Source organism: Odocoileus virginianus, chromosome 22 (genome assembly GCF_023699985.2).
Source record: "Odocoileus virginianus isolate 20LAN1187 ecotype Illinois chromosome 22, Ovbor_1.2, whole genome shotgun sequence".
NCBI classification, from domain to species: domain Eukaryota; kingdom Metazoa; phylum Chordata; class Mammalia; order Artiodactyla; family Cervidae; genus Odocoileus; species Odocoileus virginianus.
In genome coordinates, this window is record NC_069695.1 from 7,363,073 (window position 1) to 7,379,376 (window position 16,304).

The 16,304-nt window shown below is 37.1% G+C and overlaps 1 protein-coding gene across 5 annotated transcripts in view; it reads right to left on the minus strand.

Annotated features, from left to right (window-relative positions):
• Window positions 1–16,304, minus strand: part of DCC (DCC netrin 1 receptor) — a 1,226,177-nt gene that overhangs the window by 211,690 nt on the left and 998,183 nt on the right. For all 5 annotated transcript variants that reach the window (XM_070452514.1, XM_070452512.1, XM_070452511.1 and 2 more), the window contains one exon: window positions 14,582–14,692. In XM_070452514.1, the coding sequence (XP_070308615.1) occupies window positions 14,582–14,692 (111 nt within the window). The remainder of the gene's footprint in view (window positions 1–14,581; window positions 14,693–16,304) is intronic.

Below are 16,304 nucleotides of genomic sequence, written 5' to 3' on the forward strand. Positions count from 1 at the left end.
TGAAGGTCAGTGTGCTTGACCATAAAAGTTAAATGAAGAAGATGAAGAAACAGTCACCCAGTGAGAATATAAAATGGTGCAGCTGCTATGGAAAACAATATGGCAGTCCTTCAAAACATTAAAAGTAAAATTACCATATGATCTAGCAAGTCTACTCCTGGGTATATTCTTGAAGGAACTGAAAGCAAGATTCAAAAAGATAATTATACACCTATGTTCAAAATGACCCAGTCTTGCCTATGAGTGTGCAGGAGTCTCCAGCAGAGGCGTGGGTCGAGGTGGCCTGCTGCAGGGTGGGGCACTGGGTGTAGCAGTGCCTGCATGGGATCTTTTGAAGGAGGTGACATTATCTTCATTACCTCCACCATAGTTTGGCCCCAGGTTAATAGCAGGGAGGGAACACAGCCCCGCCCATCAACAGAAAATTAGATTAAAGAATTACTGAGCATTGCCCTGCCCATCAGAACAAGACCCAGTTTGGCCCTCAGTCAGTCTCTCCCATCAGGAAGCTTCCATAAGCCTCTTATCCTTCCCCATCAGAGGGAAGACAGACTAAAAACCACAATCACAGAAAACTAACCAATCTAATCACATGGACCACAGCCTTGTCTAACTCAGTGAATAGCCATGTCATGTAAGGCTACCCAAGATGGACAGGTCGTGGTGGACAGTTCTGACAAAATGTGGTCCACTGGAGAAGGGAATGGCAAACCACTTCAGTATTCTTGCCTTGAGAACCTCATGAACAGTATGAAAAGGCAAAAAGATAGGACACTGAAAGATGAACTCCCCAGGTGAGTACGTACCCAATATGTTACTGGAGATCAGTGGAGAAAAAACTCCAGAAAGAATGAAGAGACAGAGCCAAAGCAAAAACAACACCCAGTCGTAGATGTGACTTGTGATGGAAGCAAGGTCTGATGCTGTAAACAGCAATATTACATAGGAATCTGGAATGATAGATCCATGAATCAAGGTAAATTGGAAGTGGTCAAACAGGAGATGGCAAGAGTAAACATCAACATTTTAGGATTAAGCAAACTAAAATGGACTGGAATGGGTGAATTCAACTCAGATGACCATTATATCTACTACTGTGGGCAGGAATCCCTTAGAAGAAATGGAGTAGTCATCATAGACAACAAAAGAGTCCAAAATGCAGTACTTGGATGCAATCTCAAAAACAGCAGAATGATCTCTGTTCTTTTCCAAGGTAAACTATTCAATATCATGGTAATCTAAGTCTATGCCCCGACCAGTAATGCTGAAGAAGCTGAAATTGAATGGTTCTATGAAGACCTACAAGACCTTTTAGAACTAACACCCAAAAAAGATGTCCTTTTCATTATAGGGGACTGGAATGCAGAAGTAGAAAGTCAAGAAACACCTGGGGTAACAGGCAAATTTGGCCTTGGAGTACGGAATGAAGCAGGGCAAAGGCTAATAGAGTTTTGCCAAGAGAATGCACTGGTCAGAGCAAACAGACTCTTCCAACAACACAAGAGAAGACTCTACACATGGACATCAGCAGATGGTCAAAACCGAAATCACATTGATTATATTCTTTGCAGCTAAAGATGGAGACGCTCTTTACAGTCAGCCAAAACAAAACTGGGAGCTGACTGTGGCTCAGACCATGAACTCCTTATTGCCAAATTCAGACTTAAATTGAAGAAAGTAGGGAAAACCACTAGGCCCATTCAGTTATAACCTAAATCAAATCCCTTATGACTATACAGTGGAAGTGAGAGATAGATTTAAGGGACTAGATCTGATAGACAGAGTGCCTGAGGAACTATGGACAGAGGTTCATGACACTGTACAGGAGGCAGTGATCAAGACCATCCCCAAAAAAAGAAATGCAAAAAGGCAAAATGGCTGTCTGAGGAGGCCTTACAAATAGCTGAGAAAAGAAGAGAAGCCAAAAGCAAAGGAGAAAAGGAAAGATATACCCATTTGAATGCAGAGTTCCATGGAATAGCAAGGAGAGATATGAAAAGACTTCCTCAGTGATCAATGCAAAGAAATAGAGGAACACAATAGAATGGGAAAGACCAGAGATCTCTTCAAGAAATGTAGAGATACCAAGGGGACATTTCATGCAAAGATGGGCTCAATAAAGGACAGAAATGTTATGGATCTAACAGAAGCAGAAGATATTAAGAAGAGGTGGCAAGAATACACAGAAGAATTGTACAAAACAGATCTTCATGACCCAGATAATCATGATGGTGTGATCACTCACCTAGAGCCAGACATCCTGGAATGAAACTCAAGTGGGCCTTAGGAAGTATCACTACGAACAAGCTAGTAGAGGTGATGGAATTCCAGTTGAGCTATTTCAAATCCTAAAAGATGATGCTGTGAAAGTGCTGCACTCAATTTGCCAGCAAATTTGGAAAACTCAGCAGTGGCCACAGGACTGGAAAAGATCAGTTTTCATTCCAATCCCAAAGAAAGGCAATGCCAAAGGATGATCAAACTACTGCATAATAGCACTCGTCTCACATCCTAGTAAAGTAATGCTCAAAATTCTCCAAGCCAGGCTTCAACAATTAGTGAAACATGAACTTCCAGATGTTCAGGCTAGATTTAGAAAAGGCAGAGGAACCAGAGTTCAAATTGCCTACATCTGCTGGATCATCAAAAAAGCAAGAGAGTTCCAGAAAAACATCTATTTCTGCTTTATTGACTATGCCAAAGCCTTTGACTGTGTGGATCACAATAAACTGTGGAAAATTCTGAAAGAGATGGGAATATCAGACCACCTGACCTGCCTCTTGAGAAATCAGTATGCAGGTCAGGAAGCAACAGTTAGAACTGGACATGGAACAACAGACTGGTTCCAAATAGGAAAAGGAGTACATCAAGGCTGTATATTGTCACTGTGCTTATTTAACTTAAATGCAGAGTACATCATGAGAATTGCTGGGCTGGATAAAGCACAAGCTGGAGTCAAGATTGCCAGGAGAAATATCAATAACCTCAGATATGCAGATAATACCACCCTTATGGCAGAAAGCAAAGAAGAACTAAAGAGCCTCTTGATGAAAGGGAAAGAGGAGAGTGAGAAGATTGACTTAAGGCTCAACATTCAGAAAACTAAGATCATGGCATCTGGTCCTATCACTTCATGGCAAATAGATGGAGAAACAGTGGCTGACTTTATTTTTCTGGGCTCCAAAATCACTGCAGATGGTGACTGCAGCCATGAAATTAAAAGATACTTACTCCTTGGAAGGAAAGTTTTGACCAACCTAGATAGCATATTAAAAAGCAGAGACATTACTTTGCCAACAAAGGTCCATCTAGTCAAGGCTATGGTTTTTCCAGTAGTCATGTATGGATGTGAGAGTTGGACTGTAAAGAAAGCTGAGCCCCAAGGAATTGATGCTTTTGAACTGTGGTGTTGGAGAAGACTTTTGAAAGTCCCTTGGACTGCAAGGAGATCCAACCAGTCTATCCTAAAGGAAATCAGTCCTGAATATTCATTGGAAGGACTGATGTTGAAGCTAAAACTCCAATACTTTGGCCACTTGATGCAAAGAGCTGACTCCTTTGAAAAGACCCTTATTCTAGGAAAGATTGAATGCGGGAGTAAAAGGGGACGACAGAGAATGAGATGGTTGGATGGCATCACTGACTCAATGGACATGAGTTTGAGCAAATTCCAGAAGATGGTGAAGGACAGGAAGTCTGGTATGCTGCAGTCCATGGGGTTGCAAATAATCAGACACGACTGAGCAACTGAACTGAACTGAACTGATGTTCATAATTTGGTTGTTGAAGATACTTAAAAAATAGAAGCAACTCAAGTGTCCATTTTCATAAGTGTATAAACTGTGCTCTCTACATAGAATGGAATAATTTTCATTTTCAAAGGAAAGGAAATTCTGACACATGCTACAAGAACCTGTTTTGACATTACCCTAAGTGGCTGACATTATCAGTCATTCACAAAAGAACAAAAATTGTATGATTCCATTTATATGAGATACTTAAAGTAGTCAAATTAGTAAAAGACAAAGTAGAATGGTGATTGCATGAAGCTGGAGAGGAGGGAAGAGTAATGAGTTACTGCTTTTCAAGATTATAAGAGGTCTGGAAGAGGGTGATAGTAATGGTTATACAACAGTATGTCTATACGTAATGTCACTGAACTATACACTTGAAAATGGCAAATGATATGTAATGTGTATTTCAAAAACCATTTTTTTTTCCATTAAAAAAAAATTAGCAGACCATAAAAATATGTTTACACTTGTCCCTTTCTAGGTGGTGCTAGTGGTAAAGAACCTGCTTGCCAATGGATAAGATGTAAGAGATGAGGGTTGGATCCCTGGGTTGGGAATATCCTCTGGAGAAGGACATGGCAACCTGGTCCAGTGTTCTTGCTTGAAGAACCCCATGGACAGAGGAGCCTAGTGGCCTCCAGTCCATAGAGTCACAAAATCAGACACGATTGGAATGTATCTGGACATTTGAGAGGCAGAGTCAACGGAACTGTGTAACTGGTGTGGGAAAGAAGAGGTTCCACGATGACTCACATATCTTTCGCTTGGGCAACTGGTGAATGATTAAATGAACTGAGGAAAAACGGACAAACTCTTTGGTCATGTTAAATGTGAGATGCCTATTAGTCACATGCATTGACACCAGGCAAATAGGGTATATAAGTCTGGGGTTTTGGAGAAAGACCGTGGAGAAATGTATATTGAGAGATGAGATAAGCCACCAGCAAGTAGAGGGTATTTAAAATAAACCTGCATGAAGACAGTGTGAACGTGTGTGTAAACAAATAAAATACAAATAAGATGATGTCAAATAAATAAGACGATGTCAAGCAAGTATCATTAAGTCTTCCCGCACCACACTGGAAGGCCAGGTTCTTTACAATGGCCTAACAGGTCATGTGTGACCCACCCCTTTGCGCCCTTAGTTCTCTGTTCTCCTCTCCTACCGCTTTCCCCCTTGCTCACCTCCCCCCAGCCATCTCCTCCGCAACGGACACTGACTTTTCCCCAAGCGTGACAGACATACTCTGGCCGCAGGGCACTGCACTTTCTGTACGTCTGGAAAGCTCTCCCTCAGATATGCCTTCCTCCCTGACCTTCTTCAGGTTTTGTTATCTAATTTCCAACTTCAGACTTCTTTGGCTACCAAATTTTAAAATTGCAATCTTTACCTAAACTCTTCATCTCCTAATAATCTCAATTTTTTCCCCCTTAGGGTTTATGGTCACTTACTGTGCTACCTATTTCATTATTCTTTGTCTCATCTCTCTCCATAAATTCTCTCTAACTCCAATAATTAGAATAGTTCCTGGCACGAAGTGCTCAAAAATATAGAAACAAAGTCTATGTTTCCTATAAGGTTCAATACAATTATCATTATGTACAACTTATTACATATAAAATGACCACAATTTTATAAAACACTATAAGAAAATTTTTAAGAAAAACATCTTTAAAATTTTGATGTTGAAACAACACGAAAGTATAGTTATTAATGTCATTTTTGTCTTGGTCACCAGCAAGATTTGTCTTCTCTGGCTCCTGAAAATGAAAATGATTGCTGCTGTGTACTGTGTACTATGGACATGGCATGCCAAGCAGTTGGGACTTTGACATATCTGTTCTCTATTTAGTATGCTGCATATTATGGGTCATTTTGTTAGAGTTTTGCTCCAGCCCTTAATAGCCTATATATACATAGATACATATTCTTTTTAACAGAGAATTAGAGAAAGCCAACGACACATCCACACCCTGTCTTCCCAGACGGCCTGACCCACACTAACATTTCATTTCTACTGGCAGTGCTTATTCTCAGCAATGGATATCATCCTCCTTGTCACTAACTTCTACAAACTGTAAATGTTGCTTGTTTATTGCAGTGGGCGATCACTTCTAATCATGTTTTAACTCTACCATAGGGAATCAAAGGATATATATTAGGATGTTTAGAGCAATAAATAGTCTGATAATCTTTGGATAGTAAGGCCTGTGTTGGTTTGTGGTATATGTTTTCCACCTGCAATATTACATATTTACTGCTTCTATAATGAAAGTATATTCAAATGTTACAGTGGCTTTCTAAACTTGTCCATAAAGATCCATCAAGGTTTGCTTAAATAGTATAAATGTATGTTATATAAAAGCCATATCTTTATAACTATATGTATTTCTTTAATAATTTGCATATTTTTATTAAGTTAACCTTTTTATCATTGAGTAGTAACCCTCTGTCCCAAAAGATATATTTGGCTTTTAGAAAACTACCAAAGATTAACCTTATTTTATTATTAATCTTATTAACTAATAAGATTAATAATCTTATAGATTAATAATAATCTTATAAAATTAATCTTATTAATCTTATTAAGATTAATCTTAATACTTATTTTCGGTTAGAATGATTAGCATTTTTACTCCATCCCTTTACTTCTAATTCTTCCACATCTTAATATTTTATATTTGATTATAAATATCATAGATCTTGATGTTTTAAAAATCTCAGTTAATAATCTATCCTTTAACTGGTAAGCTTAATCCATTTATGTTTATTGTTATTACTATATAAGGATTTATGTCATTTTATTATACACTTTTAATTTCCTATTTATTTGTAACAAACAATTAGTTTTCTTCATGATTTTGTTTGAATAGGCTAAAGCACTCTCCCCCACCATTATTTTTCTTCCTCTACTGAATAAGAAGTTATACACTCTATATCCTTCTACTTGTAACATTTTCAATTTTGAAAGGATATGAAACTTGAAATGTAGTTAATTATATTTTTATTTTTCATAAGAACAACATTAAAAAAATCTCTAAACTGTTTAATCTCCATGATCTCCTATTCTTTGCCACCTCATTTTCATCAACTTTTTGTTAACTTTCCAAACTATTATAATTTTTGTTTTATAAAGTCATAATTTGTTCAGATATGCCCATATATTATGTTATTTTGCTAATCACTTTCTCTAATCATACTTCTAATGATTTTCTTTTAATCTTTTTTTAAAAAGTATGGCCCTTCACAAAAAAGATAGTGGTGATGAATTCTTTTTTTTTTTTTCATGTGAAGAGTGTTTATGGTTCTCCATTCCTTGTATAATTATTCAGTTGGTTATACAATTTGGGGATGATGGAAATTTTTTGTCAGCACCTTGCAGATATTTCATTGCTTCTTGGTTTAATTGTTACTGTTGGGAATTCTTCATCAATATAATTATACTTTCTAGATAAGTAATCTCTCTCTGGGGCACTTTAAGCTCTTCTTTTTGTCTTTATCTTTGTACTGTTCAATATATCAAAGCTAAAGCATTATTCCTGAGTCTGATAATCCATGTATTTCATCAATTCTGGAAAATTCTCAGTTCTTATCTCTTCAAAAATAATTTCTCCTCCATTCTTTATTTTCTTTGGGGATTATGACTGATGCATGCTAAATTTTCTTATTTCATGTTTCATGTCTTTATAATTTTCTCTCTTTTTATCTGTCACCATGTGTTAATTTTGTTTTCACCTATGTATACTATATTATTTAACACATCCAGTGACATTTCATTTCAATGACTATATATTTTTCATGTTTAAAGTTTTTATATTTTTCTATTCATTTAAATAAATTATTTCTCAAATCTGGATTGGCCTTTTGAATTTTTTGGAAAGAACCTTGTTTACATGCTTTGATTGCTTCAGTGTTGTATATTTGAGATTTGAAGTTTCATGACTAGAATACTGGTAGTTATCAATATAAAATTATTTACCCACTTCACATACGTATGTATGAACATGTGTACATGTTGTCACACCTCCTGTCATTCTGAACTTCCTGTTTCCTTCTAAGAACATGTTTAGAGACGGAAATGGCAACCCAGTTCAGTATTCTTGCCTGAAAAATCCCAGGGACAGAGGAGCCTGGCGGGCTACAGTCCATGGGGTCGCACAGTTGGACACGACTGAAGAGACTTAGCATGCATGCGTGCAATAACACTTTTGACCACAAGGGATCCACCTAGAGAATTCGGGGACGTGGATATTTCCGGGGGGTGGGGGGTGCATTATGCAGCCTACCACAACTCTTCCATGTATTCTCTCCTTCTTCCTTCCTTGTTTCTTTTCTTTTTCTACTCTTTATTTAATTTCTTGCAATTAGTCAAAAACTTATTTTTCTCATTTCTCATTCTTCTGCCTGGAGATTTCCCACTTTTCACAGTCTATTTTTTGAAAGCATATGATAATTCTGATACGCAATGTTTCTTCTCTCTGGGTAATCTCATCATCTTAGATTTTATAATTATTCTTAAAATAAACTTTAATGTGATCTTCCTCAATGCCATGTGCCCAGGGAGCATCACCCCTATCATGCAGATTTCAAAAGACAGAAGTTCTTTTGTGGCTCATTTTGCAAATGAAGTGAACATGCAATAATCCCACTTTACTATCAGGCTAATAGGGCTAATTATCTATTTCCTGGAGGCGGGAAATTAGAGCCTGTTCTTAGATTCAGTGTTTTTTGCTTACAGCACTGTTGCATTTTCAGGATTCTCTGCACTGGTAACTTCTGCTAGCCAAACTCCTCCATTTTATGGTAAAGGTTTAATTTATATCATTATTGATTTGTATAACAATTTCTACCTGTTCACTTTAATTTTATTTTAAAGCAGCACAAATGGATACCCATGCTCAGTTTCCTGGAGAATGCCTTGCTGAACTTAAACAAAAACTCCTTCATATCCTGTGCAAGACATTTACATAAGAGCTTTGGGGAATTCTAATGATTTTGTTTTTTTAAGCTGAAATTTTGAGACACAAAATAAATATTTTAAAACTTCCCAGCTGTTAGTAATAGCAAACATGCTTTCAGGGAACCCTGAACAAACAGTGAGGCTTGGCTCTATAATCACTTTAACAAAACATCTTAATTAAAAGGGAAATCCATAAGGAATTGGAGCATTTCTCCAAATTATGCTTAAATTAAAGCGTATTATTTAATAGCTAGATTATATTGAATGATCATTACACAGTTTACACACATTCTTAATTGTATGATATCAAAGTCATTTCTAAATTTGAATATCATGAATAATGCCTCACTAAATATATTTTGCCCAGTGCTTCCCACCCCACCACCCTTCCATCACCCTCAGATAATTTCCTTATGTAAGAATCCAGGAAGTAGAATTTGCTTCTGTCGCTTAACGTATATCACTATTGATCTTCACACTGCTTAAGCCAAACAGAGAAGGCAAGAGAAACTACAGAAGTCATAGAAAGACAGAGAATGACTTTCATTGCTTTCAGCTATCTGTACGCACCACTGCTTCTGTTGAGCTGACTTGCAAGGCTTCCAGTTATCACCCTAATGAATAAATCACACTTGGGGTTCACAAGGAGAGACAGCTACCCAGTAACAGACACCTAGAAGGTCCAACACTGGGCCTCCCTCCCAGCACAGATTTCTCTGGCTACAGCAAAGAATTCCTCTCATTTCAAGTGGTTTTCACAAAGATTGCTTGCTCCTTATCCAACAGCTTAAAGGAAATCAAAGCCATTCTATATGGAAATCTGACTTCAGAAAGCTTAGCCTTGAAAACTCTGATAAAAATCATCTAAATCTCAATTTATAAATTAAATATTTACTTGAATAAGTTAAAATCTCAGATGAATATTTAAAGAAAACTCCCCTAGCTTAGATACATGTATACATTAATTCTATAGACTCTATATAGATTCCATATTCCATGATATTTCTATATTTTCAGACAGCGAGAAAGCCATCAGGCTGCATATTCTTTTGGGGCTACTAGCGACCACTTCTGAGCTTGTCCATTTATCCAAATGGTAATTCTTATCCGAGGTTACACTTTTTAATACTTGAATGATGTAGTCAAATGAAGAAAAACTGGAGGAAGGAATAGGAATCAGATTCAGTTTCAGGGAGTAGCTCAGTGAAAAGAGATCATGGGTCAAGAAGCTGAGAAAGCCTTAGGATCAAATGTCTGGTCTTTCAGTGCAGCAAGTGAAAACAGTGCTTTACAAAGCAAGTGAAACATATCTGCCCCAAACTTCTACAGTTAAATGCCCTGACTATTAGTTTCCACTCTGTTTTAAAGGCTGATGATCTCAAGGAGTGTAGAACAGGCGCATGCACACTCAGTCACTCCGTTGTGTCCAACTCTTTGCAACCTAATGGACTGTAGCTTACCAGACTCCTCTGTCCTTGGAACTGTCCAGGCAAGCATACTGGAGTAGTTTGCTATTTCCTTCTCCAAGGAATCTTCTCAGTCCAGGGATTGAATCCACATCTCCCCCACTGCAGGCGGATTCTTTACCACTGCTCCACCTGGGACACCGTAGTTATCTCAAATCATAAACTATAACAGCATACGTACAAGAAATATGGACTCCACTAGCTTTCTTCAATTAGTTTGTATTTACATTTTATCAGATTGATAATGTTCATGGCAGTTCTTATGGTCCACGATAACTGTTTGAACAATTTTAATCCAAAGGTCTAAACAATTCTAACCCAATGAAGACGTGAAAGAATGAGTGAAGAGGCAATAGATGAAATGTGTTGAAATGTGTTAAGGTAATTGGTTGGTAAAGGAGTATGAGTGAGGATGAATTCTGAACTAATAATGATAGACATGCTTTTACTTAAGCCATACTTTTTGAAGAATGTTTACTATTCTGTCCTACACACTCTTCCCTATGATCCTAGCTGTCAGTCCACTTTCCCTGAAGTTTCTAGTTTAAGTACTATTTGTTCTTATGAAGCCTGCTCAATCACTGCAGCCATTGTTAATGCCTCAAGAGAGTTTTCCTGTTTCTCACATTTGTACTGCCCGTTACTTGGCACACCACAGGTACTGAATCAGTACTGAAATAAGGAGAAACAGAGGGAAAAATGCTGCATGCAGAAGAGAGATACTATTAAGCTAAAAACCTGGTAAAGTCCAAACATCCAAAGAAATAGCATTTATTCAGACTCTATGCATGAGCTCTGCATAGAGGTCCTTGATTAGCATAGATGTGTGAAACTGGCTTCCCTGGTAGTACAGTGGTTAGGAGTTCACCCTTTCATTGCAGGGGACAACAGTGTGATCCTTAGCCCAGGAAGATCCCACAAGCTGCAGGGCAACTAAGCCCACGTGATGCAACTACTGAAGCCCGTGTACTCTACAGCCTGCGGGGTTCAACAGGAGGGCTGCTGCAAGAAGCCTGCTCACCGCGACTAGAGAAAGCCCTCCCAGAGCAATGTAGACCCAGCGCAGCCAGAAGTGATATTAAATAAAAATGCATTTTAAAAAATTTTAAAAAGAGAGAATGCATGAGATGGAGTCTACTTAGATCAAAGGGATATGAAAAGAATGCGGTTAAGTGGGAGTTTTGTGCCATCCCAGGAGCTGCGATTTTACATTTGGTTTTTCTTACAACGTGAGTCATTCAGAGCAAGGAGTAGGAGCGCGTAAGTCAGTGGAGCATCCCACTCATCCCGGGTATTTTATGGGAACTTCAGCACCTCCACTTCATTTATTTTCACTCCTTCCAGTAAGAGACATAGTCCCTTAAGGTTGGGTAAATGATATGACCTCATTTCCTAGAATTTTTTGTCTTGAATCACTATTTTTGTCATCACTGGGTCAGTTCTGCAGGATTCGTGGACACTTAGCTTTGATAAACTGGACTGGACATCAACTCACCCAACCTGGTCTTGAGTGCTCCACTGTTACCAGCAGAGTGAGATCAAGTGAGTTTAATTTTCTTAGCTTAAGTTACTCTTTAAAACTAACAATAATAATATACACTACAATTTGAGAGAAGAGAGTATAAAACACAGTATATAATGGTTAAAAGTAATTTTTCAAGTAAAATACAGAAATGAAGAATTCCTATAGCATATCCTAGCCCTCCTTGTATTGTTTACATGAGACTGATCATGTTCTCATGACGGGCCCAATTCTCCTGACCTCCTCATCATACTTCAGACACCAACAGGGCTCCGGTCTCTGGATGTCTATTCTTGCTATTCTTTCTGAACCAGGGGTGCTCGTCTGAACTCTTTACATGGCTGTCTCCCTCACTGTCTCAAGATGTGTGCTCATGTTTTGCCTAATCTGCGAGATCTTCTCAAATCCCGATATAAAAGAGTTCTCCCTTCATCATTTGTTATACTTTCTGCCATACTTCCTTTTTTTCACATCATTTGTCACTACCATTTCTACCTTGATAAAATTTATACTCTTTGAGAGTAGTGACATTGCTTATTGTTTTGCCCCTAGAACCTAAGATAATGCCTGGTATAGAAAAACTTTCAAGAAGAAATATATGTTGAATGAATGAACACATGATTTAAACTTCCCTAATCCATTTCTGAAGGGTATACATTCTGCAAAGTGTGACTTGATGTAGCTCCATGGCTTCTTGATTTATCTAAGACAAGTTAAAGAATATTTATTTTCTAAGGCTCAAGTTAGTTTATTGTAGGGTAGTCCTGAGTTGGTCCATGTATCAGTTCAGTCACTCAGTCATGTCTGACTCTTTGCGACCCCATGAACTGCAGCACTGTTAGGCCTCACTGTCCATCACCAACTCCTGGAGTTTACTCAAATTCATGTCCATTGGGTTGGTGATGCCATCCAACCATCTGATTCTCTGTCGTCCCCTTCTCCTCCCACCTTCAATCTTTCCCAGCATCAGGTTCTACTTCTAATACAGTTTTTTGGTTTTAAACAGGGTATTCTCTTCAAAATGCAAACATAATGGTCAGTATTTTTAAAAAATTCTTTCATGGCTTGCTTAGGATAAAGCAGGTTATAGCCTTAATGATATTCCTAGGATAAAGTTCAAATCCTTATTTTGTCTTGCCAAATGTAGAATCTGCCTGTCTTGCAAAAGTAATTGCATGCCATCTCTGTGTTTCAGCCCTGATGGTCTTTATTTCAGACCCTAACAGCAGCACTATGACCTGTGTTGACTTGAAACTTGCATTTACTTTGCCTTCTACTTCTCCTCCTTAGTTTCTAATGTGTGCTTTGCAACGATAATTCTTGTTGATGCTTCAGGTCTCAATTTTAAATACAAATCTCCTCTATATCTGCCTGTTTGCCTATCTATCTTTCTATCTAGCCATACATCCGAGGTTGAACTATAGGATACTGCCAATATTCAGTTTTGTACTATAACAGTGGTGATTCCCTATAACTTCATTTAGAACATTTGTCTTTCTAAGCTACACAAGGAAAATAATCATGTCTTTCTTATTTATTATTATATCCTCAGAGCTCAGTACAATGTCTGACGTTAGGAAAATTTTCTATAAATATTCTTTGAATTAATGTCCTATTATATAGCAGTGATGATCAGTATTGTGGAAATAGCATTTGTTGGTTGTTTTACTGCCAGCATAATCATGTTGTAAAACCAAGACTGTGACTATATTAAAACAATTGGATGGCAGTGAGCTATTTAGAAAGAGAAGAAAGGAAAGATCAAGGAGGAAGAAGACTGAAAGAAGGAGCCTAAGGGAGAGAAAGGGAGAACAGATCTGAGAAATGGTGATGGAAAGGAGAGAGGGAGAGAGAAAAATGAGAGGAAAAGAGGGAGACCGAGAACTGCCAGTTTCCAGTAACTTGAATATTTTCAGGTCTGTCAGTGAAGAAGGACATGAATTCCATTTTCAATTAGTTAGGTAGCCATCATATTTTCAATACACATGTGTTTATTCTTTTAGCCACTTTTTTCTTGGTCCCAGTTTGGATCACCTAGTTTTAAGTCTACTGATTTTAACTTCCTTCTTTTTCAAGTATCATTCATTTTTTATAAATTTCTACTTCATGTATCTGTAACTGTAATTCTCTAGAGTGTATGTCTGTTTTATTATTTATATTTTTGTTTATTCTATTATTCATTTTTCCATTGCTTCCATTAACCCTTTCTCTTGAATTTTATTATTGTATTTAGTCATGATGTTTTTTATTTCAAGAAGTACTTCTCATCTGACAATTTTGAAGATTTTGTTATATTGAACACATTGATATGTAATTTTATATGAACCTCAATATCTCATCCACAAGTATTTCAGATAACTATCAATTAAGAAAATAGGGCAGTCTGTCCTTTACGTAAAAAAAGTGCCAAACATTAATGATCATATCATAAGCCAGTCAAAAATACATATTGCTATTTGCAGAAGCATCATAAAAGAGCCAGAGAAGTTATGTAAAATAATTACATTTTATGATTATTATCAGAAATTGCAGGCATTCCTCTGAAGAACATGGTTAAGATCAATTACTTCAAATAAAACAAATAGAAAAAAAAGGTCATTTCAAAATTTTTGAAAAAAAGTGATTTGTTATGAAGACTATAATTGATTTATATTTATATGGCATGCTGAAGACTCTATACATTCAGGGGTTTTTGATTTGTTTTGTTTTGCATCTAAAGATACAGGAAGAAGAAACATCCCAAATGTGGAAGTTCATCCATTTTTTAAAGGTATTCTTTGAAGCTGAAGTAGCAAAGAAGACAGACAGCAGCGTGACAGTGATGGGGAAAGGTCTTACCATCCAGATCATTCTCCGGAGTCTCTGCTGTGAACCAGTTGGAAGGTGGACCAGTGCCGTTGACTGTCATGGCTGACACCTGAAAACTGTACTGACTTCCTTTCTCCAGTCCTGTAAAAGAATTTTCCATAGAAGGAGGAAAAAAAAAAAGTTACTGAATAACAAGTACTTTTAGTGGATTTTAAAAGTTTTAGCAAAATTTCAACAATACTAAACATGCTTTACATTTTCTGTGATTGTTGTGGTAATTACTGTTATTTTGGCCAAAAGGGTTGGAAGATTACAGCCAGAAATCAAATTATTTTTCATATATTCTCATTTACTTTTCCCAGTTTACAAAAATGTATCCTTGAAAACAGCTTCAGGGCAGATGCAGAATATAAAATATGAACGATGAAGAAATAATCAAAAACAGCAAGGATCATTTTTCCTCACAGTCGAGAAGAGGCCTGCCTATAAATCAAGAACAGTCAATCTAAAAATTCATGCTCCATCATTCATTCAAGGTCAGTGATTCCTTTGGGCAAAGAAAGAAAACTCCAAAGCCACTGTACTTCAGCTGAAAATACTAGGTTTTCGTCTCTCAAAAACATCGCCAAGGCGTATTTGCTTTGCATTAGGTTCCATACTACAGCATGAAGAAAATCTATCTCTGTGATAACTTGGACATGGATTGCAGTCCTCAGTGATGACCTCTGAGCTGATTTTCCAGTACACAGAGAGATCAGGTAATAAGAGAAGCCCTGTGCTTCATGACTCAGTGTGATATGCATAAATTTTTAATGTGAATAACTTTCCTTTTATCTGAGTTTCAACATAGCTCATCAACATGACATATTATTATTATAAAACAAACAATGCCTGTCAAAAAACCATATGACTTTTCTGAGACACTTAGGACTCAATGTAAACCAACAAGTTCTTAAGCCTTAAGGAGTTGAACAGCACTGATAACAATTAAAATATCATCTCTCTTTTTTACCCATTAATTTGAAATGGCACAAACATTTGGAGCTAAGGAAAAATCATAAATAAAATAGCCTCTTAGAGAAATGATGCTTCTATTAAGTACAAGGTTGTGTATTTATATATTTTTGTACAGAAAGATGAATAATTCTTGGTACTGAGAAGAATTATAACTTGCTACTAATAGATGGCTTTTAAGCCATGGTTAGAATGAATTTGTTACAGTTGAAGGTGGTGATCTTCAGTAACTAGGACTTTTAGAGAAGACAGTTTGATAAACTCACCCACACATAATATTGGGCACTTAAGATGCTTCTAATTTTATAAAACAAATTGGAAGGCATGGGCTGAGAATAACGTTGGTACTGTTGTTTCTATTATTATGAATGCTTTAATTGTACCTCCATAGAGTAACTACAATGCCTGACTCATGGAAGGCACAAACACAACTGCTGAAAGATCCACTAAAGCAAGTCTTAGCACTATGGAAATATTAGGTTACAACACAATACCCAACACCATCAGCAAGGTGGTGAAAGGATGCTTTTGAACATAAAAGCTGTGTGCTGCTTTAGGTAGGCTTGTGCTCACCCTGACCTGTCCCTTAATTAGCAAGGCATCAATCTGATATTTGTTAACATTTTTCACTCTTTCTTGGGTACTGCTGTTGATTCCTGAGGCAGAAGGATTGCAGAGCTGTCTGGGAAATCAGAAAGCTCACAAGGAGAGAACTTTGGGAAGAAATGTTTACCTAATC